The sequence below is a fragment of the Eriocheir sinensis genome, chromosome 4 (genome assembly GCF_024679095.1).
Source record: "Eriocheir sinensis breed Jianghai 21 chromosome 4, ASM2467909v1, whole genome shotgun sequence".
Classification (NCBI taxonomy): Eukaryota; Metazoa; Arthropoda; class Malacostraca; order Decapoda; family Varunidae; genus Eriocheir; species Eriocheir sinensis.
In genome coordinates, this window is record NC_066512.1 from 23491614 (window position 1) to 23516378 (window position 24765).

General features: G+C 39.2%; 2 protein-coding genes and 1 long non-coding RNA gene across 8 annotated transcripts; 2 read left to right on the forward strand and 1 right to left on the reverse strand.

Moving 5' to 3' along the window:
* The first annotated feature begins 2854 nt into the window (after positions 1 to 2854).
* Positions 2855 to 9717, forward strand: LOC127010330 (uncharacterized). Its single transcript, XM_050884257.1, has 3 exons — positions 2855 to 2995; positions 5372 to 5527; positions 6792 to 9717. Exons 1-3 carry the CDS (start codon positions 2929 to 2931, stop codon positions 7025 to 7027), a joined length of 459 nt encoding a protein of 152 aa, XP_050740214.1. The 5' UTR covers positions 2855 to 2928; the 3' UTR covers positions 7028 to 9717.
* On the reverse strand, positions 8094 to 14916 carry LOC127010332 (uncharacterized). Its single transcript, XR_007763072.1, has 2 exons — positions 13696 to 14916; positions 8094 to 12252 (listed from the first exon to the last, which is right to left on the reverse strand). It is a non-coding gene; the product is annotated as an uncharacterized LOC127010332 (long non-coding RNA).
* LOC127010317 (protein singles bar-like) lies at positions 12177 to 24101 on the forward strand. 6 transcript variants are annotated; one of them, XM_050884209.1, is made up of 7 exons: positions 12697 to 12813; positions 14923 to 15047; positions 16773 to 16922; positions 17590 to 17775; positions 18271 to 18390; positions 18925 to 19056; positions 20134 to 24101. In XM_050884209.1, the coding sequence occupies exons 3-7, from the start codon at positions 16809 to 16811 to the stop codon at positions 20206 to 20208; spliced, it is 627 nt and encodes a 208-aa protein (XP_050740166.1). In that variant the 5' UTR covers positions 12697 to 12813; positions 14923 to 15047; positions 16773 to 16808; the 3' UTR covers positions 20209 to 24101. The 6 variants fall into 6 exon arrangements, with proteins under 6 accessions (XP_050740152.1, XP_050740198.1, XP_050740187.1 ...); XM_050884195.1 differs by lacking the exons at positions 12697 to 12813; positions 14923 to 15047 and adding an exon at positions 12177 to 12285; XM_050884218.1 differs by lacking the exons at positions 12697 to 12813; positions 14923 to 15047 and adding an exon at positions 12264 to 12305.
* The last annotated feature ends 664 nt before the right edge of the window (positions 24102 to 24765 follow it).

Genomic DNA, 24765 nt, shown 5'->3' on the forward strand with positions numbered 1-24765 from the left:
GAGTAGGATATTTTATTAACTGAATACTCAAACAGCGGTAGATACTAACTGGTTTGGAAATAGCGAGAGCTGCTCTTTTTTGTATAACGTCAATGTTTTCATAAATTTTATCAGCTTCTGGCAGGAGTTTGATTGGTCAAGAAAAATCCCTAGTTTGCCTCCCCCTCGCCCGTGGTGCGCCCGTCCCCAGGCGCAGGGAAATTCCTCGGGCCCAGGAGCGCTCAGGCCACGGCTCGGCCGACGTGACGGACCCAACAAACTAGTTCCGTCAATACTCACCCAATTTTTCGATTTCACTATATATCTTATGCTTTTACAAACTAGTTTCTTTACATTCTGACAAAATAATGACGTCACCCTTTTGCGCTGCATGACCACCGTGAGTTGTGATAAAAATAATCAATATTTGGCAAGGCGTCTTGTGGCCTCAGCGCTCCACTTCACGGAGCATCGCGGGGCGGCGGGAGGTTTGAACTCAGCGCTAGAGTGTGACACATTGACCTAGGCTTGTATTAATGAGCTTCACCACGACACTGTAAGTACATCCATTACTAGTACATGTAACAAGCAAATTGTTTAAAATACTGGTATGACGAGATGGTTGTTTCTCAATAAACGTCAATATTGAGTTAAGCAAATTTACGAGTATACTTGCTGGTCGATCTCTTCAACTCCATCATATGTCCATCGTATTTATATAAGGTAGTGAAAGAAAAAAGCATATGATGAGATTTTCTTCCCACGGGGACTGGCAAAGAGTCACAGAATCCACGAGTCATTAAAAGAGAAGAGAAGAGAAAAAAGAAATGGAAGAGAAAGAGAAAGGTAAAAAAAGAAGAGAAAATAAAACAAAAATAGTAAGGGAGAGATAGATAGATGGATAGATAGATAGATAGATAGATAAATAAATACTCTCACAGAAACCTAGTCTGGACCATAGGGTATGTGTGGTCTAAATATCTATGCAAATCTATGTAAATCTATGAATGTTAGGGCGGGGCCGAGTGTCTTGTTACATACGACTTTTATCACCTTTTCTCTGCCAAGGCGACTTCATAATCAAAGGGTAAGGTCAAGGAATCTAGGAGTATAACTGCTAATAATCATAAAAACTTAATTGGTGACGGGGCCTTCTCGTACTCCAAATAGCATCGACAATAATCAGGCATCGTAACTGTAATGGATCGCTGCCAGAGGACGGAAGGAGTAGCCAGCAAGGTCATCGGCACAGCACCGTCTTGTTACTGGCACGTCTACAGTTTCCACCACGGGTTTCCACCTTGCCCCGTCCCGTCCCGCATTCCTTTTAAATACTACGTTCTTATTACTGAAGAAGCATAGTAGTATATATGAGTTTATTGAGTACACATGCAGCTATGAAGACTGCACATGTTTGGGTTACAGTTAGATTAGATTGAAGATATTTGCAAACCATGTCAGGCAGCAACTCACAAAAAAGCAACAGAGATAGATAGAGATAGATAGATAGATAGATAGATAGATAGATTGATTGATTGATTGACAGATAGATAGATAGATATAGATAGAATAGTAGATAGATAGATAGATAGAGATAGATTAGTAGATAGATATATAGATATAGAGAGATAGTATAGATAGACAGATGTTAGAAAGAAAGTTTCATATTACTAAGGAAGCAAATATATGAATTCACTGAGTAAACAAACTGGGTTATTATTAGGGTGGGTTGAGATATAACAAACACTAATTTTTAGTAAATTCAATAAAGAGCCTAATTTAGTTGATTAAAAAGTCTCATTACTGAAGATGCATATATAAGTTTATTGATTGAGTACACAGAATTGATGGGCACGTATAATAGTTAGGATAGGTTAAGGGTATCTTCAAACATATAACAAAAATAAAACAATGGTTAATTGATAAGATATATGACGAAAAAAAACTTTGTTGGATGGATTTTTTTATTTATTTGAGAGAAAGAATTTGAATTTATAATTTATAATAGAGTGTATGACTATGGTGACCTTATGGGGTCATAGTTTGACTGGGTTAAGTGAATCTGCAAACATGATAGACAACAACTTGTATATAGTAAGAGTTTTGGAGGTGATGATGCAAAACGCCTAACCTTGAGGATGTATATTAACAGAAGATGATTATGAAGCTTCCGGTTGATAGTCGTTATCAAGAATGTTTAGTGCACTGGGATATGAAAATAATGAAGTTGTCGCTATACAGCATAGAAAGAATGGATGTTGTTGCTGCTGGAACTGCATGTATAGGTGAAAACAAAATGTATGGTATGCAAGGATCGAGTACGTGCTACATGCCAGATTTTTTTTGTTTTTTACTGGAGTTGCCAAAAAATAAAATGCTGGCTCTACTAGTAAATGGATCGCCTGTACAACCAAGCCATTTTAATTTTACCATCTTTATTTTTCATATCAATATTTGCTTATCGAAGGGACTGATTAAATTGGTCTATATATTTTTTTTCCCTTGATGCCGTGTCATGGACCTCAACAACAACAACAACAACAACAACAATAATAATAATGATAATAATAATAATAATAATACATAAAAGAAGGTTCGATGTTCTCAGACGCTGCCGCCTCAACAGCATCAACTATTTCCAAAGGCCAAAACGAGATCAATCGCGGGCTCTCATGAGTGCTTCTTTAGGTTCATAATACAGAAGAAAGATGAAACTACCACCAGGGCCATTAAACTACCCCTGGAAATGCCCAAAACTCCTAGGAAAACGTTGTCAAATATGTACGTTTGGATACCGAAATGTTTAAAAATACGGTACAAGGTCTCCCGATAATTCTCGCGCGACTCCAGAAAACTCTCACAGGACTACAGAGTTTTCGGGAGCCAGTGTTATGGGTCCGGCGGCGGCGGGTTAGGGCGTGGACGGCGTGCGTGGAGCCCCTCTTTAAAATGTTTATCCGTAGGACGCTGTTACTGCTGCTCGCGGGCCTCCTCTGCCTGGTGGTCACGACGGAAGGTAACTATAGCCATCCTTAGAGGTCCTGTAGGATGCTGTGAGGTCCTTGAAGTGGTGTAATGGAGGGACTGGATAGACTTGCACGGATCCTAGCCAAGGCTATGTTTGGGTGTGGAGGAAGGGAGAGAGGGAGGGAACTTGTGTTTGTTATTCTGTATAAGCTTGATTATATGTACCGTTTGTATTGGGGTGAGGTTTTATTATCCGGGGAGGTGAAATAAATGCCTGTACGACTTTGTGTGTAAGTTTCGGGAGGGAGGGAACTTGTGCTTGTTATTCTGTACAAGCTTGATTTTACGTCTCGTGTGTTGGGGTGATCTTTTATTGTCTGCGGAGGTGAAACATGTGCCTATACGATTTTATGTGTGTGGAAGTTATATTTAGGAGGGTCGGGAGGGAGGGAACTTGTGCTTGTTATTCTGTACAAGCTTAGTTCTACGTCTCGTGTGTATTGGAGTGATCTTTTTATTGTCTGGGGAGGTGAAATATGTCCTTAGGGGCCTAGATGATTTGATGACTGTGGAACTTAGGTAATATTCTTAAACAAGGTGGTAGTTTACCTGTTTGGAAGGGAAGGGAGGCAACTTGTACACTATTGTTGTACTCATCCTGTTCACCATATTCCCTCTCTCCCTAGAAACCTAGTTAACATCATTTTGAAACATTTAGTCTTACACCTACTACATAACTGCTAACTTTGATCCTTCAACTGCCATTTTATTCATGAACCAAAATTTATTGATATTATTACAGAATTACACCCATCTCATTATCTCATACCTAAGGACACCTTGATACTATATCAAGAATTTTGTGCATATACAACACACGGCCATATTGTTTTCCATTGCAAACCACTTATTTAGAATACATTAATTTCTTAAAATATGGTCTAGGCAAGGGGAATACATTACGAGATTTATTAACGTTTATTGCAGTTTGGCAGCAGAGCACAGATCAGGTATGGTTAGGTTAGATTTAGTTCAATTAGGTCAGGTCAGGATAGATTAGTTTAGATTTATTTGGTAATTGTTCATGATAAATATGTGATGCTCTTTGCGCTGTACCCACCGACCGCTGACTGCCAACTGCCAATGACAGCAACCAGTGGTGCAGTGCATCCGTATCACATATTTATCACAATTGAATCTAACCTGATCTAACCTGACCTAACTTAACTAAATCTAACCTAACCATACCTGACCTGTTCTCATAAGAACATAAGAACATAGGAGACTGCAAGAGGCCTAGTGGCCTACACATGGCAGCTCCAGATTCCCCCCCACTACTGCTGACTTAATGCGATAAATGGAAATAAAACCCTTGATATATTCCTTCCCCCATATCATTCTTATGACCAAGATGATTCAGGGGCTGAGGAACCTCCCATATCAAAATAGGCTGAAACATCTAAACTTGCATTCACTAGAAAGACGAAGAGTGCAGGGAGATCTGATAGAAGTATTCAAATGGGTCAAGGGTTACAACAAAGGCAATATAAGTAACGTACTGAGAATTAGCCAGCAGGATAGAACTCGCAGTAATGGATTTAAATTAGAAAAGTACTATAGATTTAGGAAAGATATAGGCAAGCATTGGTTTAGTAATAGGGTGGTGGGGGAATGGAATAGACTCAGCAATCAAATAGTTAGTGCAGGGACGATAGCTTGTTTTAAGAGTAGACTGGATAGCTACATGGACGAGGACGACAGGTGGCAGTTAGGTGTGGGTGCAGTAAGGTGACAGGGTACTGGTGCGTGCCTAGTACTGCCGGTATAACAAGGATCAAGCCTCTACTTGTAACCCCTGTAACTACACCTCACCCATCGTGAGTAGTGGGGAGGATTCTGGAGCTGCCCTGTGTAGGCCACACGGCCTCTTGCAGCTTCCCTATGTTCTTATGTACGGTACTAAGAAACTGATACCTCCCAAATGAGTGATTTGCAATGGAAAGCAATACGGCAGTGTGTTGTATGTTCACAAAGTACTTCATATAGCACAAAGGTGTTTTTTGCTGTGAGACAGGTGTAGGGAATAATATAAATTTATCCAACTGAATGCCTTGCTATACATTCTTGTCATTTTTGTTATAATTACTAGTTTATGTGTATCATAATCTTAAAACCTCAAACAGGTAACTGCAACCTATGTTTTATTTCCCCCCAAACAATACTTTTCTAATTACTGTGTGTTTGGCACCAGCAAAGGATAGTTTCCTGGCAGGAGAGGTGTCATTCTCTCTTAGCTTTGCTTAGGCCATAAAGTTTAGTTGGATGACTAATTATTTTAGCTGACTACAGTTATTTTAGCCCTTTCCTTTTATTGGATGTCAATTATATTAGTATTCTCAAAAAAAGTAAGCAAAATTATTTCCAGGGATACATTGTTGGTTCTGCAATAGCATGCTGGACAGTATCTGCCGTGACCCTTTTGACAACACGACAGCCAGCAAAAAGGACTGCGCCGTGTCGGAGGAGCTGCCCCACCTGCGCGGTGTTCCTGCCACCATGTGTCGCAAGATACGCATGAAAGGTGAATGCTTTTCAATTCTGAGATTTCTAAAAGGAAAAGGATACATGATTTTGTACCCTATTCATCATTAACCCTTGTCAGTGTATATGTACTAAAATATCCCTCTCAGTGAACCAAAGAAATTGTTATGTTTAAAATCATGGATATATTATCAAACTAATTAATTAACCCTGATGGCAGCACCGCCGTCTCATCTATCTCTAAGGCTGAATTCTTCTCTCAAACTTTCTGTAAAAGCTCCACTCTGGACAATTCTGGGCATATTCCTCTTACTCATCCTCCCTCTGACTCCTTTATGCCTGTTATTAAGATTCTTAAGAATGTTGTTTTCTATGGCCTCTCTGGCCTCGACCCTCAGAAGGCTAATTGGCCTGACGGAGTGCCTCCTATTGTCCTCAAAAACTGTGCTTCCGTGCTGACACCCTGCCTTGTCAAACTCTTTCGCCTCTGTCTGTCAACATCTACATTTCCTTCCTGTTGGAAGTATGCCTTCATTCAGCCTGTGCCTAAGAAGGGTGACCGTTCCAATCCCTCAAACTACCGCCCTATAGCTTTATTTTCTTGTCTATCTAAAGCTTTTTAATCAATCCTTAACCGAAAGAATCAAAAGCACCTTTCCACTTCTGACCTGCTATCTGATCGCCAGTATGGGTTCCACAAGGGGCTTTCTACTGGCGATCTTCTTGTTCTCTTAACTGACTTGGTCATCCTCTCAGCCGTTTTGGTGAAACTTTCTCAGTTGCGCTGGACATATCAAAAGCTTTCGATAGTCTGGCACAGATCTTAGCTTTCTAAACTGCCCTCTTTTGGATTCTATCCTTCTCTCTGTTCCTTTATCTCCAGTTTCCTTTCCAGCTGTTCTATCTCTGCGGTGGTAGACAGCAGAGGTGGGCAAGTGTGGTACTTAGTGCGGTAGTACCGCATCAAAAAAAGTATCGCACTACCGCAAAATTTCTACTGTCCGAAACCCTTATGCAAGAGTTAACCAGTATCTCCATTCTTTCATCCCCTTCACTGGTAAACTCTGGAACAGCCTTCCTTCATCTGTATTTCCTCCTGCCTATGACTTGACCTCTTTCTCCACCCGAAATTGACCTCTCTTTTGGCTACTCTTTACTTTTGTCTATTATGGGAGTGGCAGGTAGCAGGCTTCCTTTTTTTTTCACTTTTTGTTGCCTTTGAGCCATCTCCTTTGTTTAAAAAAAAAAAAAAAAAAAAAAGTTGCAACCACTAACAAAATCTTTTTCAATTTACCTCCACTCAGTGATGGGCCACTGGCGATACAAGAGGGACTGTGCCCGTCTTGGTGAGGCAGGTGTGGGGGGCGATGAGCGGTATTGCATTTATCGCACTGGCACCTTCAACATCCACACTGAGTACTGCACCTGCAACGACAAAGATGGGTGCAACCCCGCGCCTGTGATCCGCCCCAGCCTACCCCTGGTGGCACTGCTGGGTCTCTTTGGGGTGGCAGGGTGCAGGTGGTGGCTAGTCAATTGACTGGTGACACAGGGTTATCAGGAGAGCTCAATAGGCCAGGAGCAGCCAAATGAATCATCTAGTATTTTTGATACTTAGAGACTGCCAGCCATGGTACTAAGATGGTGTATTCTTTTAAGCTTTATTTAACTGATTGAACTGTGAATCTCTGTCCCCAGAATCTTCATGTGTAAGACTATATTTGCCTGCCTAATACATAAATCATTCCAGTCCCTTTGAGATAGGGAATATACAAATAAGCTATATTTATTCTTTACTAATGGGTCTCTGAATCTCCGTCCTTTGGGCATTTTTTGCTTAAGACTTTATCCGTCCATCTAGTTCATAAATGACACGCATTCCCATTGAGAATGAAAGTATTTAGTGCAGCTTTATTTTGCCAATGAAACTGTGCATCATTATTCCTCTGATCTTCATGCAGAGGATGTTATCTTGCCATACTTACATAGTGCTTCAGCTCTCAGAAGAAAAAAAAAACAATGGGGTGGCCACATGAGGAGTCTCCAACTCCCTGTTCCTACATGAATTATCAGATTTCACTTCCATTTCTTATCCATTTTTCTATGGCTGTTTACTGTTTATATGGATGGGCATAGGGGGATTAGGTATACAAAGCTGTAGGTAAGAGGTACAGTGCAGTCTTTGGTTGCAGGACTATTTTCAGATGATGCATTGTTGGCAGAAAATGAGAGTATGATGCAAGGGGGGTGGGTGGGGGGGGTAACAGTAATGGGAGTGGATTGTGAAGTGATTGAATGGGTGAAGCATGGTGTTTTTTAGATGGTTTGGACAAGATGAGACTGAATGAGGATGACTTTGTGCAGTGAGTATATGAGGGCAGGGTTGAGGGAGATTGTCAGAGGGAGACCACCAGTTTTATGGATCAGTAAAGGGGACGAGTTTTGGAGAGAGTGCTGGTGGGTGAAGGATTGAGTGTGCTGAGAGGATGTGTTGTAACAGGAAAGGTAGGAGGCTCTCCTGCTGTGGCCACCCCATTGAGGAAAGTTCATGTGAGGAAACAGGGCATTGGAGAAATGGATAGATAGGCTCCTTCTTGTTTCAGTACTTCACTCATTTTTACCATCTTTCTCTCTCACTTGGTGTACTTCACATGCTTTTGCATCATGGCAGCATTACAGATTTCATTCCATTTTTACCTCAACTGTAACATTTTTTTCTGTGTTTTTACCAGGCATTTTATGAGAATATATAACAGTTTTATGATATAATGATTGTATAGTGATTTGATGGCCTGTAGGGAATGGAAAAGTATAGATGACTGAGTATATAAGTGGAGTTGATGATATGGGTTTAAAAGTATGGCCTCCTGTAAATCAGACAGAATCTCAAATATTTCCTGTAGTATGGATGGGTGGAGAAGAGGAGAGGGGTGAATTATGTAAGGTGTATGGATAGCAAAAATCATTAGCTCCTATTTTCATGGCCATCTTTTTAACTGGTTCATCTCCCTCATCAGTATTTCTAAGGAAAGGAGTTTGAAATAGCTTCTGCCTTCAAAAAAACTATTAGAAGCAAGCATCAGAAGAGATCAGTTCTGTATTTTTTCTCAATAATGTTTGTAATTATTTTCAATTACATTATGTAGTTAAGTTTCTTTTATTAAGTGTCATAGTGGCATTATTTATTTTAACTTGGAATATTAGTAGGATATTGTTACTGAAAAATATTCTTGAAAGATATTGAATTGTTTATATGCAGCACTTGACATGGTCTTTTAGATGATTAATGATGAATTTGTTACATATCAGCTGTTTATGAACCAGACAGAAGGAAAAGTGGTGATCTATTTGGTACCAATGTTTGTCCTTCATTGAGCTGCAGCTGCTAATGATACTTCTTGCTTTAGACACTTTTCTTTGCTGTTGATAAGTGGCCATTTTACTGCTCATTGTTTCCTGTAATAATATCTTAACTTACCATTGTAATTTACCATACCAGAGGAACAGTTTTATGGTTAGTGATTGTAATGTTATCATTACAGGTGGATTTCCTAACCCATGATAAAAATTGTGTTCATACTAAATTCTATACAGGGTAAGGGTAATTGAGGAAGCTTCTTTTTTTTCCAGATATGTAATTCATTGAATAATAGTGTTTAATTTTTTCTCTATTTACAAATACCTACAGGGTATGTTTATGGTCTGTTGTTTCTGTACCTGTAATACCAGTTTAACTATCCACCACATATTCCTAGAATAACCATTGTAGTTGTCAATCAGTATATTTTTTTCCTATTATTCCTGTGGTCTTGTATCATGTTATTAATCATTAGATTCCTTGGTTAACAATATTGTCTTCTCTTTCCAGTATGCATTAAATTCACCCACTAATGCTGCAATGCCAGCAATCATATTTTATCCAATATTTACTTAACACTTGCTTACTCCTTTCTTAGTGCATCACCACTTTCACCAACTGTGGTCTGTGTAGCCAATAGATTATGGACTCATTCCAGTGTTGAAAGAAAATTTTATATACTATTGAACAAAACTGCTTTAAATTTTGTTACCCTATTCCTTGTATTCTTTAGTGTTTGTAAGATATTTGCTATACTTGGGGCTTTCAAATGTCAGGCATTAATTTATGAAGATTTTATAGAGCTTTCTTTAACTTAAGTCTCTCAGAGGAGAGAATTCCTTTATACAAAAAATTAAACTTGTAAATTTGTTCCCCTGTTTCTCCCTTTGGGCAGATTTTTCATTAGAAGGCTATTGAATGTTGCTTACACTGTTGACATATTTGCCCGTGGACACAAGCTATGGAAGGTTTATGTGGAGGTTTTCAAGTTGAATATTTCGAAATATTTAACTGAGTGATACAAATGCAATTTATCCGTCCATGGAAGGTATATCTAACAAACAACTTGTAAATATATTTTTATATAAGCAATAATATTGAGTTATACTTTTGTATGGGAAGGGTTGGGGTTAAAATACATTTTTACTTGCTCTATATTTGTCTGTCATTGCATTTGAAAAGATGAGTGACATGCACAAATCCCTCTTGTATATTGTTTATGTGTTAGTCTTTTTGAAGATTGAACATGCCAGTCCAAAAGTTTCAAATCAAAATATTTTGGAGTATCATTGTGGCAGCATACACATGGTACATTGTAAGGGTTTGGCCACTTACAGCTTTTCATTAAACAAAAAAATAATTGAGTCATCTACTTGCATCTTATCACCATCTAGCTTATTCCAATATACTAAAAAAAAAATAACTTCATAGTTATGGATTATGTCATCACTATCTTCCATTTTGCAAGCAGGAATTAGCAGTATTCCTAAATGTAAACCAATGTATAGCTGCCACTCTAGCAGATTCAGAACTTTTCTGAAAGATTACTAGTTACTAGTTAGTGATAACTTCCACTGACAATAATAATTGTTACATACTTATAATGAAGGTTAGAAATGTTAGTGCACATGGTTTTCTTGACAAAGAGTTACAACTGAAAAATAATACACAACTTAACAAACTATTTCTTGGTTTTCCTCTATTCACATGCTATTATAAGTATAATTATAGATTAGTTTGATACAAGTCATATCTACTCTCTACCTGTTCATCAAACAAGGTTAGGTGGATAGTGATTAGTACTGAGCAGTTCACATGTAATTTATAGTGTTAGGTTAGCATCTATTATTAGAGGAAGGCAATGACCAAACATTTCGGCATAGCAAATTGATCCTTCAGACTACCGTCCTATACATTTACTTTTTTTTTTTAATAGAAATAATTTTGAAACTCCTTCACAAGAAATTTCAACTTAAAACCTTCTCGATCTGATCGCCAGTAAGGACTCCACAAGAATATTCTACTAATGACGTCTTCCCTGATTCCTATATTGTCTTTCATAGCCGTTTCGCTAAAACTTATGCAATTCCCTAGACATCTCTAAAGCTTTATTTTGACACTAGCATTAACCTTTGCTTTCCGAACTACTTTCCTATGGGTTGTCATTCTCTTTCATCAACGTCTGATCAAAATGCTATGTGGTCTGATGCCTGGTATTTTTTTCTCTCATTAATGGAAAATTAATCCCATCCAACTAAAGACAATCACAGCAGGAATCATACAATTGACAGCCTTCAGAACAAGACCGACACCCCCACAAACATGCACCCAGCCAGCACTGGATGATGGGACCCACGTGGGTCTTTTGTGGGCTACTTTATGGGCCCCATGTGGGCTGCCCACATGGGGCCCAGATAAATTTGGCCACGGGATTCATGTGGGTTTCAGGTGGGTTGCCCAAGTGGGTTAAATGTGGGATATGGGTGGGATCCATATGGGTATTGCATGGGCATGCCATTGAATTTATGGGGATATCTTGCATATATTTGGTGCATTACCACTGATAAAGGGCTTTTGACATAGTCACTGAAAAACAGAAAGCAGAGGCAGTCTTCAACATTATACGAGTATACCCATACCTCTGTCCTCCAATGAAACAGTGATGTTAGTATTTAAAAAGTACATACAGCATATCGCGAGTTTTCTCTGGCGTTCATTTTCTGTTGAATTGCCTAAAGCCCAATATCAACGGCCATACATATCTCAAAGTTATATGAATAATAATCAAACAATTCAACTTAACTTTATTTATTTATACATGCTTCAAAACTGAATGACTATTTTCTTACACATTAACAAAACTTCATAAACACAATATGTATGATTTTGGAAGTAAAATGAAATTGACAGTGTTTATATTGTGACTGCTATAAAATTGTTCCATATTATGTCACAAAAAATATAAGCTTCTCATATACTGTGAATATTGTGAAACAAAATCTACTAATCAATAATATATAAACAAAAGTAATACAGAATAATAGTAATAATAGTACTACGGCTTTTCTGCCGTGGCCACCCCCTAGAGCCCCCTTTCCCAACCCTGGGGTCGTTAAGCATTTTTCCTGGGGTCCCCAAGACCTCAAAATATCAAACATGGTATTATATTATAACACATATACAACTAAACTAGTGGGGTCGCAGTCATGTCTAGAGGTGCATGATTGGGGTCGCCTGAAAAAAAAAAAAGTTGGGAACCACTGTCCTAGGGGGATGTTCCCGGAGGGAACGAGGCGTGCAAACTTGTTTGCACGAATCTAGGGCGCGCGCAGGCAAGCTCCCCCATATCGCATGCTCTCATCGCTATTTCTGTCCGCCTGTGTTCCAAGTGGCGTCTTCCTTCAGTTCTTTTGAGAGAGTGGGTCAGTCAAGACATGCAGGTACAGTTGTCATACGTGAGGTATAGTAGCTTAAAAAGTACGAAGTAAGTGTTGCGATACCAGCATATATGTGTATTGGGATTGAAGGGGATGATAATAATCAAAGTAAGAGTAATATTAATGAGAAAGAGAGAAACTTTTCTTAGATTAACGTATCTGTTCAGACCACACAGACCCACCAATGGTCATCAAGATTGCATTTCTTCCTTTAATTAGTGAATGTTAAATGGAGTAAGTGCAAATCAAGTTTGCTTTTAAATGAGAGAGAGAGTAGGAGTAGGGGGTAGGTCTATATCACACACACACAACACAAAAGAACCACTGAGAGAGAGAGAGAGAGAGAGATAGACTTCCCTCCTCCCCTCCCCTCCCCCCCTCTTCCCAGACTTCCCTCCTCCCCTTCCCCCTCCCCCCTCTTCCCTCCAAGCCCAACAAGAGAGCCACAGAGTCAGTCACCGAGGCACAAGGTTCCATCTAACACCGAGCGTGCCACACATCATCTGCCCTGTGCCATTTACGACCCCCGTGGTGAGTGTTACGCCTGTCCTGCCACACTGGGGGGTTATTAGCTACCTGAAGAATACTGTGGGGAGAGTAGATGAGAATACAAGTGAGGGAACTGGTTAAATGAGGTGAGGAAAATATCATCTGTTGGAGCCACCGCCCGCGGAACCTCAGCCAGGCACACCCCCGCCTCATCCGCTCGTGTTAGGTCCCTGATATGATTCTGTTTGTACATCCTAGAGCTAGTTTGAGTGTTCTTTAGTTATTTTTCTTCTTAAACTATTCATTTTCAGCCTCTGGAGTGTGAAAGGAATAGGTGTTTGAAGTTAGATTGGGAAATTGTGAAGGTTAGGCCAAGTTCACTCGTGTTTAGTTCCTGATATGATCCTGTTTGTCCATTCTAGAGATAGTTTGAGTGTTCACAAGTTATTTTTCTTCTTTTAACAGCTGCAGGGGTGTAAAAGGAAGATGTATACAGTTTGGAAAAAAATTGTGCAGGGTCAGGTCACATTTCCTCGTGTTTGGTGCCAGAAATGACCCTTCTTTTCCATCCTAGACCCTTTTCGAGTGTTACAGAGCTATTTTTATTTAATTCAACCATATGAAGGCAAAAGGAATAGCTGTGTGAAGTTAGTTGTGGAAAATGTCAAGTCAGGGTTTCGAACACGCGCACTTTCGCACACACGCACGCGAGCGCCACTCCGCCACGGCTTTTCACAGTTCTAAGGACAGTTTCATATTGAAGTTGCCCTTATAAGGAGAGGGATGCGTTCTTCCCCGGTATGTAAGATTTTTTTTTGGGGGGGGTGCTGATGAACTGTCATACTACCAAATTAAATTAGTGTTGTATTGTGTGTGATTGTGAGCTTGTAATGTTTAACGGAAATAATCCACGAACAGTGTTACCTGTTTATTTCTCCATTGTCTTCTTTACTTGGACTGCCGAGTAAGTTTTGTCTCTCAAACCGGAAACACGTATCATACGTCAGTTTGAAAATGAAGGCATATCTTGGCGTTCCTTTTTTTTTCTCTCAGGTTGGCGGGAATATCTATTATGCATTGCCGTAGGCCTATTCCCATCTACGATTCTCATTTTAATTACTACCGCTGTTTCTATTACTACTACTAAAACGCCACGTATATATACCTAAAGCTACTATTATTACCACTACTATTACCCATCGACAAGTTAGTTAACCCCTAAATCCCCAAGAAATTCCCTCAGCGCTAATAGAAGCTATATAGGAGACAAAAAGAAGAGGCCGGCAAGCCAGAAAAGGAACCACTGTTTATCTGAACGAAGTAATAAGGTTCGGAGGGATAGCTCGGGTGGGTGAGTCACCGCGTTGCTGTGTTGACCTCTGCACACAGGGAAGGAAGAAGAAAAAGAAGAGGAGGAGGAAGAAATATAATCAGTCTGATATAAAATGGAGAGGTGACGGCGTAGAGGAGGACCGAGGATTGTCAAGTGGTACAGGAGGAAGGGAGCGGAAAGAGGAAAGGGTAGATGATGTCATGGTCACCATAGCAACCACACCAGCGTTACCACATAGGTTTATTCAGTTATTTATCGAAAGTTCAACAACCTGCTGATGATTTATTATTCCCTCAGGTTCAAAGAGTGTGTATCATCGAAATTGAGCTATGAAGTCTTGCGAAGTAATGTCACGTTTGCGAGGATGATAAAGCCTTTTCGTTGTAGCTCATCCGATGACGGTGTAAATGTGGAGGATGATTCAGTGGGGGCGTGTAACAGCGCCTGGCACAATCTACGTATTTTTTCCGGCCGCGTCCGAACCTTACAACAGCTTCTTTATATACCTAGCGAAGATAACCTATAAAGTTACAAGCAAGTCAGTATGTTTGTCCGTATTTTTATGTTGTAGCGAAGTGCGAGAGTGTCTGCAGAACTTATTTGTGATAGATTTTACACCCACGTTCCACTTTCAGAGTAAAACTTACTTACCTCGACTATTATGTACTATGCGACACCTACATTCAAAGGAAGCTATATTAGTCATTGCAGCCGTATCATGTATATGTTTGGTTGTTTTATTATCATGTATATCTTCTGTGTTGTAAATGCCCATATTCAAGAAAGATTAGGAAAACTTTATCTTCTTATGACTTCAGAGAGAGAGAGAGAGAGAGTAAAACAAGGACATCACAGTGGATTGGGTCAAGCAGGTGGCAGCGAAACTCAGCACTGCAGTCTTGACCTCTGCCCCCGTCTGAACTTTCACTGCAGCCCAAATAAGGTTTAGCAAGACTCATCCAACGTCCTTCCCTCCTTGATGTCTGTCGTATATGGAGTTATATGGGGTGCATAGGAGCTAAATGCAAGATAATATGCTGGCTTGTTTTTTCTTCATCTATATGTATCATTTTTTCATGGTTACCGATACTCAAGGTCATTTAGTTTTTAAGCTTTTGAAGAGGCCATATGGCTTGTGTGACCTATATTTCAGTGTGATTGTATCTCTCTCTCTCTCTCTCTCTCTCTCTCTCTCTCTCTCTCTCTCTCTCTCTCTTGTGGTGTCAAATTAGTAGCATTATTACGAGATAGCATTTGCATTCCACAAGATAATTATGATTCAGATGCACGTTGAAGATTTAATCAACATTCGTTACATAAAAAAGGACTGATGACAAATTAAAACAACTCCACACAAACCTACTTTACTTTTTAATTCTTGAAACTTACTATTAACCGAACACACCCTTATTAGAGGCCTTAATTACACGTATATACGTCGGGGCTAGGCACTGAAGGCAGGTAACATTTTAAATATAGCCATGCCCTAGATATCTTTTCCCCGCCCGCTTCCCTCTCTTCCCTCCTTCCTGTAGCCGTAAGCAGAGAGGATCAAGAGATGGAGGGAGGAAGGTGGTTAGCAAGAAAAGGGAGCTAAAAAGTTGAGAGCCACGCCCACCACCAGCCAGGCGCCAAACGGGGTGGTGTTGGAGGGACTTGGAGCAGCGCCAACCTACCGCCACCGCCCTCCACCCACACACGTCTTCTTTCACCCTTCCTATAATAATAAATCTAAGAAGTGTCAGGTGTCGATGCGTCGTTATGCTATTGTCATCGTGGTATTTCTCAGTGTGGATGAGGGAAAGTAAGGGTGAGGGCAGGGAGAGTGAGGGAGAGCGAGTGTGGGTGGTGATGGAATGAAAGGTCAGGGGGGGCGTGTGTGGGTGTTGGTGGGTGGGGCGGAGCGGGGAGGTAGAGTCAGAGAGGGCGTGTGGGTGTGGGTACGGATAGGTTGTTGGGTAGGTGTTGCGGGAAAGCAGGGTGAAGGAGGGCGTGAACGTGGTTGGATAGGGAATGAGTGGCGATAATCTCCCATATTTTCTTAACCAACTAATTATTGCTCTCTCTCTCTCTCTCTCTCTCTCTCTCTCTCTCTCTCTCTCTCTCTCTCTCGAGTTTTGAACATACACTATAGCTGCACGTGGCCTCAGTGTTCATCTTCGTCTCATTGGCACTTGAGCCAATGGTAGTACGTGATAACTCATTACCCCGGGGCACAGGGCAAGTGCGACATTCGGGTTACCACAGTTTACCGGGCCCAGGTTTCCCCAGGTACTCATTTGTCGACCTGCCAGAAAGGGAGGATGAACTGCTGGGTGGGCGGTGCGTCGACTGCCCAGGACGGGATTCGAACCCAGGCTCGCGGATTCGAAGCTAGACTTGTGAACCAATATACCACGAAGGCGTTGAGGAATACAGCAATCTCAGGGAAATCAAAGTAACATGGTGGAGATAAAATTTAAGCATTTGCTGGAGCAGGATAGGTTTCACAGTTTATAGTTGAAGATGATGTAATGACTAATGATGTTTGAACCAACATTCTATTTTTATGATGCCGAGAACGTACACGTCCGGCTCCATCATATCTTCTCCCTCACAGCCAGCCAAGGAGTATAAAACTTTAACACTAGAATCCTTGCTCACTGCTTCCCCTTCTTCACTCCCCCAGGCAAGCAGAAGCATCACCACCACCGCAAGCGGCAGGATGTCCACGCAGGTCACCGTACACCGGATGGTCACCACCACCACCACCTCGGCCTTCCTTATCAATGTGGGATACCTCAAAACCTTCCCGGGAATACTCAAGATCTTCCAAGTCGTAAGTATACTTTTCATATAAGTCAACAGCTACTCTGTCCATAGGCGGAGGTCATGGGTAAGGAAAGTCTAAGCGAAGGAGTCTATCCTTCTTTTGCATATTTTGGGGGGCTTTGAGCAATCAGTTACCAGAGCATGAGTCAATATTCACTAAATTTCACAGTTGTTCTAGCCTTCCCAGTTTTATTCCTGATATGTTCACCCTGCAAGCCTAGACAAGCTGAGACCCAAGGGTAAAGGGTAGCCCATTCAGACTCAGGACAGGTAGAATTAAGCTGATATTGTAGTATATAAAGAAAAAAAATCCAGCTTATTTATATAGAAAGTTAAGGATATCTTCAAGCACATAACAGGCAGCTTTTTTTCATTATAGTAAAAATCAACAAAGAAATAGCACACTTTGTTAGATAGAAAGTCCCTTCACAGAGGAAGCATAATATAAATTTAGAGAACACAGATATGATGATTGGGTTATAGCTTGGTTAGGTTAAGGTTATCTTCAAATGCATGAGGCAGCAACTTTTCATTGTAGTATGCAACTTTTTCATTTAGTTAAAGACAAAGACAAAGAAAGGGCATGTCACCCAGGGAAACTGTTATCTGAAGTAGCTGCCATAGTTACTTTAGTGTACCCCAGTTCATCATCCTAGCCCTCTCTTCCTCCTCAGTTGCTTGGGTGCGTTGTGGTGGGCATCACGGGCCACTACATCCACTGGACCTCCAGATCCCAGCAGTTTGTACCTGAGCTCTTCTTCCTCCTCATAGCCACAGCCTGCCTCATCACCACCTCCCTCCTGCTCTTCTCCTGCCTCTGCTCCATCGCCACCGCCTCCATCATCCCCAAGACACTCTTTGTAAGTTGGTTGGTGTGCTTCTCATGTAGATCATTGCACTGCTTGTAAGTAATGACAGGATATATTATTATTATTATTATCATCATCATCATCCAACCTATTCTTAATCTTCTTTCTATACCTGGTGTGCTTTGGTAGCCATAAAATTCATACTGTAAATAGTAACTAGAACTGTTGATGGAATTTTTTATTTTTATTGGAAGAGAACCCTTTGAATATGGAGTCCCTTTTAAGTTAATGTAAAAGTCACTGTCGATTTGTAAGGTAAACCTGATAATCTTTCCTTAATGACTTAAATGTCAGTCTGGTGAAAAAGGGAAGAAAAAAGTAATGGAAATGGCATCTTAAGTCTTTGTAAGTTTGTATGATACAATTCCATTGTCCTACTTGATTTAAATGCACTATAGATATTACAGTTGTTTCCTCTACAGACACTTAACAACCTTTCCTCTAGGCAGTTTAATATGTTTTATCCCACACTTCTGGACTCTGCAGGAGACGCTGTATCACATTGCAGCCTCTTGTCTTTACTTCGCCAGCGCTCTATACCTCCTCATTTACCTCACCAACAAAACTTACCGAGATAACTACTATGTGGCCAAGACAGCAGCCAGCGTAAGTAACCACCAGTTGCGGGGATGTTATTCCCGCCCATGGGTGCTGGTGGAGGACAAACCTTCCGTGGATTTGCTTCTTGAGTCTTTCATCTCACCTTGTTGATGAAGGAAAAAAATTTGCTCCAGTTGTCTTATTTTGTCTGAATCTGATAATATAATTTGATCAGACATGAAGTAGTGTATTTGTGTGAATATCCAAATAAATGCTCCTCATCCTTGAAGCAAAACATCTGGAAGGTTTGTTCTGTGTTGCTTTCCTTTTTATCTTGGTTCCTCTTTGACTCAAAGAGGCACCCAGATTGCATGGTGATTGTTCAGCTATTATGTGAACTGTTTAGGATGAAGGAAGTTGACTGAAGGGGGAAGTAGAAAGTAAAAGTTCATAAGTAATACCAACTTTCTTTTATCTGAAATTCTATGAGCAGAAGGAAGCCCCTATTAACAGTTCACATAATGGTGACGGCAACTCTGTAGTTAGTAAAAGCAATGGTAGGAAGGGAGGGACTGAGGTGCTTTTTTTTCCCCCACTTAGGTTGTGCTGTTACATGCCACATTGGCGTACCTTCTTGTGTGCTCATCCATTAATCTTCTGAGGGAGGTGGTGGCCAGGAACGAAGGCTATAAAATATATGAAAGAGGCTACAACTCTAAGATATTTTCAGGGGTGAGTCAATCAAATTTGAAATGTGCAGTGCAAAGTGCTTAAAAGGCATATGCCTGGTGGAATGTATTGTGTGAACCCTTGAGCCTGATAACTGTCCCTGTTTTTGAGTCTCAGTGATAGACTGAATGAAGACTTTATTATATAAGTGATGTATTGGGGAGGAGGATGTGATATTAATCTAAGCAAATACATAAAATATAGATAAATCTTTCAATAGGAGAGTATCAAGACACCTCTCCACCCAAAATCAACCTCTCTTCTCGCCTCTTGTTCTTTTTTCCTTTTGTTGGAGCAGCATCTAGCATTTTTTTTTGCTGTTTTTGTATTTTGCCCTTGAGCTGCCTCCCTTGCTGTAAAAAAAATAATAATAAAGTCATATAGATATAAATCAAAATAAAAAAATCACTTGACAGTCAATCATGGACTCCTTCCCTGATTCATCAGTTTCTACAAAAAACTTTATTGTAAGATAACTTTAATTGTAACAGAGATGTCCTCAGAATTGGCAGACCATAAGAGTGCTGACTTTTCACTACCACTCTGTCACCTTTTTAAAGCCACAGCCAAACCACCTCTTCCCTCCTCCAGTTACCTTTCCTTGGAACACCATTATGCTAACAAAGCCTAAAAAGAATATTCATAATTATGAGTGCCGAAGATATAGTTCAGAATTGCTTTTGCTGCAGAGTACTGACTAATAATAACAGGAGTAATTATAGTATTATCAAATATTTAGGACTATGAGATGCTTAGGTTTTATATCACACGATGTTTTCTTGACCTAGTAATATACACCACACAGTTTAGTATACAATGCATCACATGCATGGCTTGATGGTTTCTGAGTTTTGATCTTGAGGTTTGGTTTCAAGTTTCAGTAGCTGAGAATATAATGGAGTAAGACACATCATTTAACATTTTTTTCAGTTTTACATTGAGAAATCCTGATGATGAAAAACATTTCTTTATCAAATGACATAAAATATTATAGGGTTTGCAGAATCCTTAAAGTTGCTTGTATGAATGTTATTTTTATAATGAGTGTTGTGATGGGTGTTGAGAAATGTTGTGTTGCAGGCTCTGGGGCTGGTGAACTGTGCCCTCTATGTCCTGTCCAGCATCTACTCAGTCCGCACTTTCCGCAGAGGTTAACTTCACCAAGGGAAAGGCTACACCAAGCCCGTTGCATTGAAGTTTGACTGCAGATTATTTATAGGGAAAGTTCAAGCACATCAGTGAAATATGTCTGTTGAAGATGCCACTAAAATAGAAAATGTGCCCAATCTAGAGCTAATGAATTGAAGTAAATTACAAAATGTGTTGGAAAAACTCATAGCATCCCAATATACCAGTCCTTATTACCTCATATTGCTTCATATATCATGTCTTCTTTTACTTCAAAACCTTTTCTATAACAAGCAGTATCAAAGATGATCAAACCACCTGTACCTTTATGTTTTAAGTGGTAACTAACCAGACATTACTATAAATGGGGAATGTCCTTGCTATGTACATCAAGTTATGCTTTCAGTAAGGTCTTGTATGAGCTGAGCAGTAATAGGGAAGGTTAGTGTATGTAGCACCATCGTAAGATAATGTAGGAAGTTTACTAAGGTATACTGTCATGTGTAAAAGATGACTGTGGAGAGGTAAAGGAATGAGGCACAAATATTAGTCTACTTATGATTAAGTAATGAATGCATTTATCAATTTTTATCAGATACTTAAACATAGTGCCACCCTTAAACTGTATAGTAGTGTATATTTTCCAGAACAGACATTATATATTTATTTTTTTACAATATGAAGGTTTAAGTTGGTTTAAGACAGATGCCAATTTATGAGCAAGCCATTTTTATCAATTTTATAATATACATGACCAAGGTCATCGTTGAAATATTTGCTTGGGAGGGTTCTGGCTGCATAATGGTCATAACAATGGTTCTTCAGGAATGAGTCATTTAGATGCATGTTGTATTTACAAGTACCAAACACTTTCAAGAACGTGTCATTCACATAATGTACAGATAAATGACTCATCTGTGCAATTTGAGTTTCTGTGGCTGAAGAAAGAAGGAGGAAGCCCAGTGCCTTGCAGGTCACACCGGTGCTGCTTTGTGGGGACATGACTGGTGTAGGTGGATAAGTCTCTGTGTAAATCTTTGAATTTAATAACCTTTCATATGCTGAATTGGAGAGGAAAGTTACTAAGAAAATTTATGTATATGTGTCTGGGGATATTATGTTACTTGATCCTCCTCCTTGGTCAGAGTAATCAAGAAATAAATTGACTTTTCAAAGAATGACTTGCTTTACACAGAAAAAATTGTATAAGAACTTGGCTCATCGCTATATGTTCAGTCAATAAGAAGAGTTATGATAGTTCATGAGCCTCTCCTTAACTGAGATTCATTGGCCTGCAGAATTATAGTTTTTTGCTTTGATGAGTCTTATAATCTTGAGGTTTGCAAGAACACTAACTAGTACTTCTGTTTGTCACTGTATGATTTTAGTCTGAGGGTATTTTAGTGCACACTTGCTATGTGTTATTCTAAGATACTCTAATTACCATGTTTTTTTGTGAAGTAAGCAGAAAAAACTCCTTCAGTTTTGTTGTGTAGACATTCAGAATTACCTAAGCATGGAGATGTTCTCATTCTTTTACATTTTTGGAGAAAGATCAATGTAAGATGTTCCTGTAAAGCTTTTACATTGTGTTGATATTTAGAACTATAGGTCAATTATCTAAATGTGGTGCCATTAAAATAAGATGTGTACTTAAAAGTGTTATTAGAAAGTCTAAATTAGAAAATAATGTTTTGAAATTTTTGTTACAATAATTTTTCATCCATGTTGTGTTTTTTAGTATACTGTGTTGATTGGTGTCTCAATTTATGTTAAATGCATTTTATCATTAATTGTCTTGGGCAGTAACATCTCTAGAAGGCTTTTATGATCAAGGATTTTGAGCTTCCCACCTAAACCTTTGTGTCTGTAATTTATTTTTTAGGAAGAGATCACTAAATGTAATAGTACATTATTTTTATGATGGCTTTGAGAGTTGAGAAGCATCTGTGGTGCATACTCAGGACAAGCTGCTCCTTGAGGGCTGATCATGTACCACATTGTGACATCATTATTTTCCATTGTGCCACTCTGAATATTGATTTTTCATTTGGTTAGTTGAACAATTTTCCATACCATGTATTATGAAAAATTTATTATACACTGAACAAAACAATGAGTCATGCAAAGTTACTCGTATTGCACTATTGAATCGTGGAGTGGGATCTAGAAAATGCCGTAACTGTAGGATCTTGCACCTAGTAGCTTGACTGAAAATTTGAATCTCATTTTGCACAGCCACTAGCCTTGTGTCACACTGGTTGGTTTTGATGTAAAAACACCTAAATGCCCTAAAAGCTTAGAATTATCGAGTCTTCCGTATATCTTTATCCATTCTTAGTGTGGATAAAATTTTAATTACACAACTTCAGTTTTAAGATAATAAAGTATTGCACTGCAGCAACCAATGCACTGGAAACTACTGATTTATGCACAATGGACTTAACGTTAGTCTTATGATGTTCCTAGTGTGGCCTCAGTTAAGTACATCAAGTTTAAAACTCAAGTATGTCTAGTGCCTTGTTTTGGGACCATTGTAAAAAGCCACCAAACACATTCACCAACTGATTCACACAGGAAAGCACATTATTCAGGTATGGCTGCCTCTTTATCAAGGAATTGTTTTGATAGAAAATGTCTGAATTATAAATGAGAATTTGATTCAGGACATGTTAAATGCTTCACATTTTTGAAGCACAATGCCTATATAGTTAAATTAAAATTTCTATATCATTATTATTATCATATTGATGGTTTTCAGTAGCAACACCAATGAAATGGAATATTGCATATTTGTAGGAATGGTGTGTGTAATATAGAATAAGGTTCTTGCACAATCAGGAGAGACCTGTATAGTGCTGGGGAGTACTTAACTCATATTGACTGACCACTTATTCTACATCCACTCATTAAGGTGTTGCTGCCATTCAAAAAGCCAAAGTGTTCATATTTATTTTGCTACATATACTTATGTATACCTAGTGTTTTCTGGCTGAACTGCTTCTGTGATTCCTGCAAGTTTTGTATGTGTGTGATGTGTAGTGGACCTCACTCCTGAGACATATGTATTTATCAGATCTTTTTGTCTTTAGCTTGTATGATATTATATACATACTCTTAAAGAAACTTAATTTAGTCAATGTTCATGACAAAAGAGTTACTCTACTCATCTAGACATGCTTATGTTGCTTCTGCACATCATTCCCCAATTTCTCTTCTTATATTCCTTTGCCCTTTTTTCCAAAATATATAAATATCTCGCCCTGAAATATTTTTGGTATCCTTTAATTTTACATACACCTTTTATTATCTATTGAAGGTCATCAATTGTTCATTAATTTAGCAGGACTGGCTGAGTAAGAGGGTATGTAATAAGTGAGGTTTGCTGTGCATGTAGATAACTATTCAGTTATTCAGTAAGATGTTACAAGTTAACAAGCAATACATATAACTTCTTGTATTAGAGACTAATTAATGAAAATTCATGCTTGTATGTCAGAGCTATATGATATTGACTTATAGTTGTGAGCAATGTATTTTAGAACTTCTGGCAAGTGAGTGCAAGCGCTTTCTGTGAGTTGCAAGGCCTATGTAAGTAAGTGCACAGCTGTCATCAGCTCCATATCATACAGGATGGAAATGACAAATGTGGTTGGCCTTTAAACTTTATTTTGAATCTGCATACATGCAGCACATTTTAGGAAACTTTATATTCACCTTTAACAGGATTACATTGATTGATGAAGCCGGCGCCACAGCAACTGGTATACAACTGCCACGACAATGTAATTTCCAAGCCTGTTGGATACAAGGGTGAAACTGCGCCAGCTTTTACATCGTGGAGTGTGCTGTGCCAGCCACTCATTCAGTATCTCTAGTCTTTGCAATTTCTTATCAATCATTAAAAATATTTAAAAATATTGGAGAGTCACATTTCCTTACCTCACCTTTTTCTTATTGAATAAGTAAATACCAATATACATATCAGCATCATCGGCAGACATTAGTTTCCAGTTTCGATGCAAACACTCCATTTATTTTTTCCCGTCACCATCTGCTGAATGGCCTCACTTCCTGTCCATCTCGTCCTCTCTCCTACGCACGTGTCCTAGCTATTGCCATTCCTTGATCTGAACTGCCTCTATTATCATCATCTGTTTCCATCATACATGATTCCATGAAATAATGCTATAGGCCTATCTTAAATTTCCCTCCCCCTGATGACCTTGAACTGATAGGTAGATTTATTTTTCAGTTCATTTTCTCGCATCATACAAATACAAATAAAATATAAAAGGCATAAATATACACGTAAGTTGGGTAAAATCGCAACATGTTTCCTTCACTTTCTTATTACAAAAAGTTTATATTGTGTTCATTTTCGTTTCTCGACAAAAGTCTGTAGCATCGTACATCTTTAGGCGAAATTGTCGCACTTCGCCCGTACTGCCTTACAAAACCAATATTTGTGGCACTATGAGCATGTCAGTACAATTAAACCATGGCTATTTTCACAATTTTCTTTATCTCTACACTCTTTCCTAGTGTTTTCCGAGAGTTTTGAAGGTTAGTGGTATGCCAGTA

Excerpts from the sequence above, each read along its gene's own strand:
- LOC127010317 (XM_050884195.1), top strand. Across the intron at positions 17,776-18,270 it reads TCATCCCCAAGACACTCTTT|GAGACGCTGTATCACATTGC; the intron begins GTAAGTTGGTTG and ends TGGACTCTGCAG. Across the intron at positions 19,057-20,133 it reads ACTCTAAGATATTTTCAGGG|GCTCTGGGGCTGGTGAACTG; the intron begins GTGAGTCAATCA and ends GTTGTGTTGCAG.
- LOC127010330 (XM_050884257.1), top strand. The coding sequence starts at position 2,929 with ATGTTTATCCGTAGGACGCTGTTACTGCTGCTCGCGGGCCTCCTCTGC. Across the intron at positions 2,996-5,371 it reads CCTGGTGGTCACGACGGAAG|GGATACATTGTTGGTTCTGC; the intron begins GTAACTATAGCC and ends AATTATTTCCAG. Across the intron at positions 5,528-6,791 it reads TCGCAAGATACGCATGAAAG|TGATGGGCCACTGGCGATAC; the intron begins GTGAATGCTTTT and ends ACCTCCACTCAG.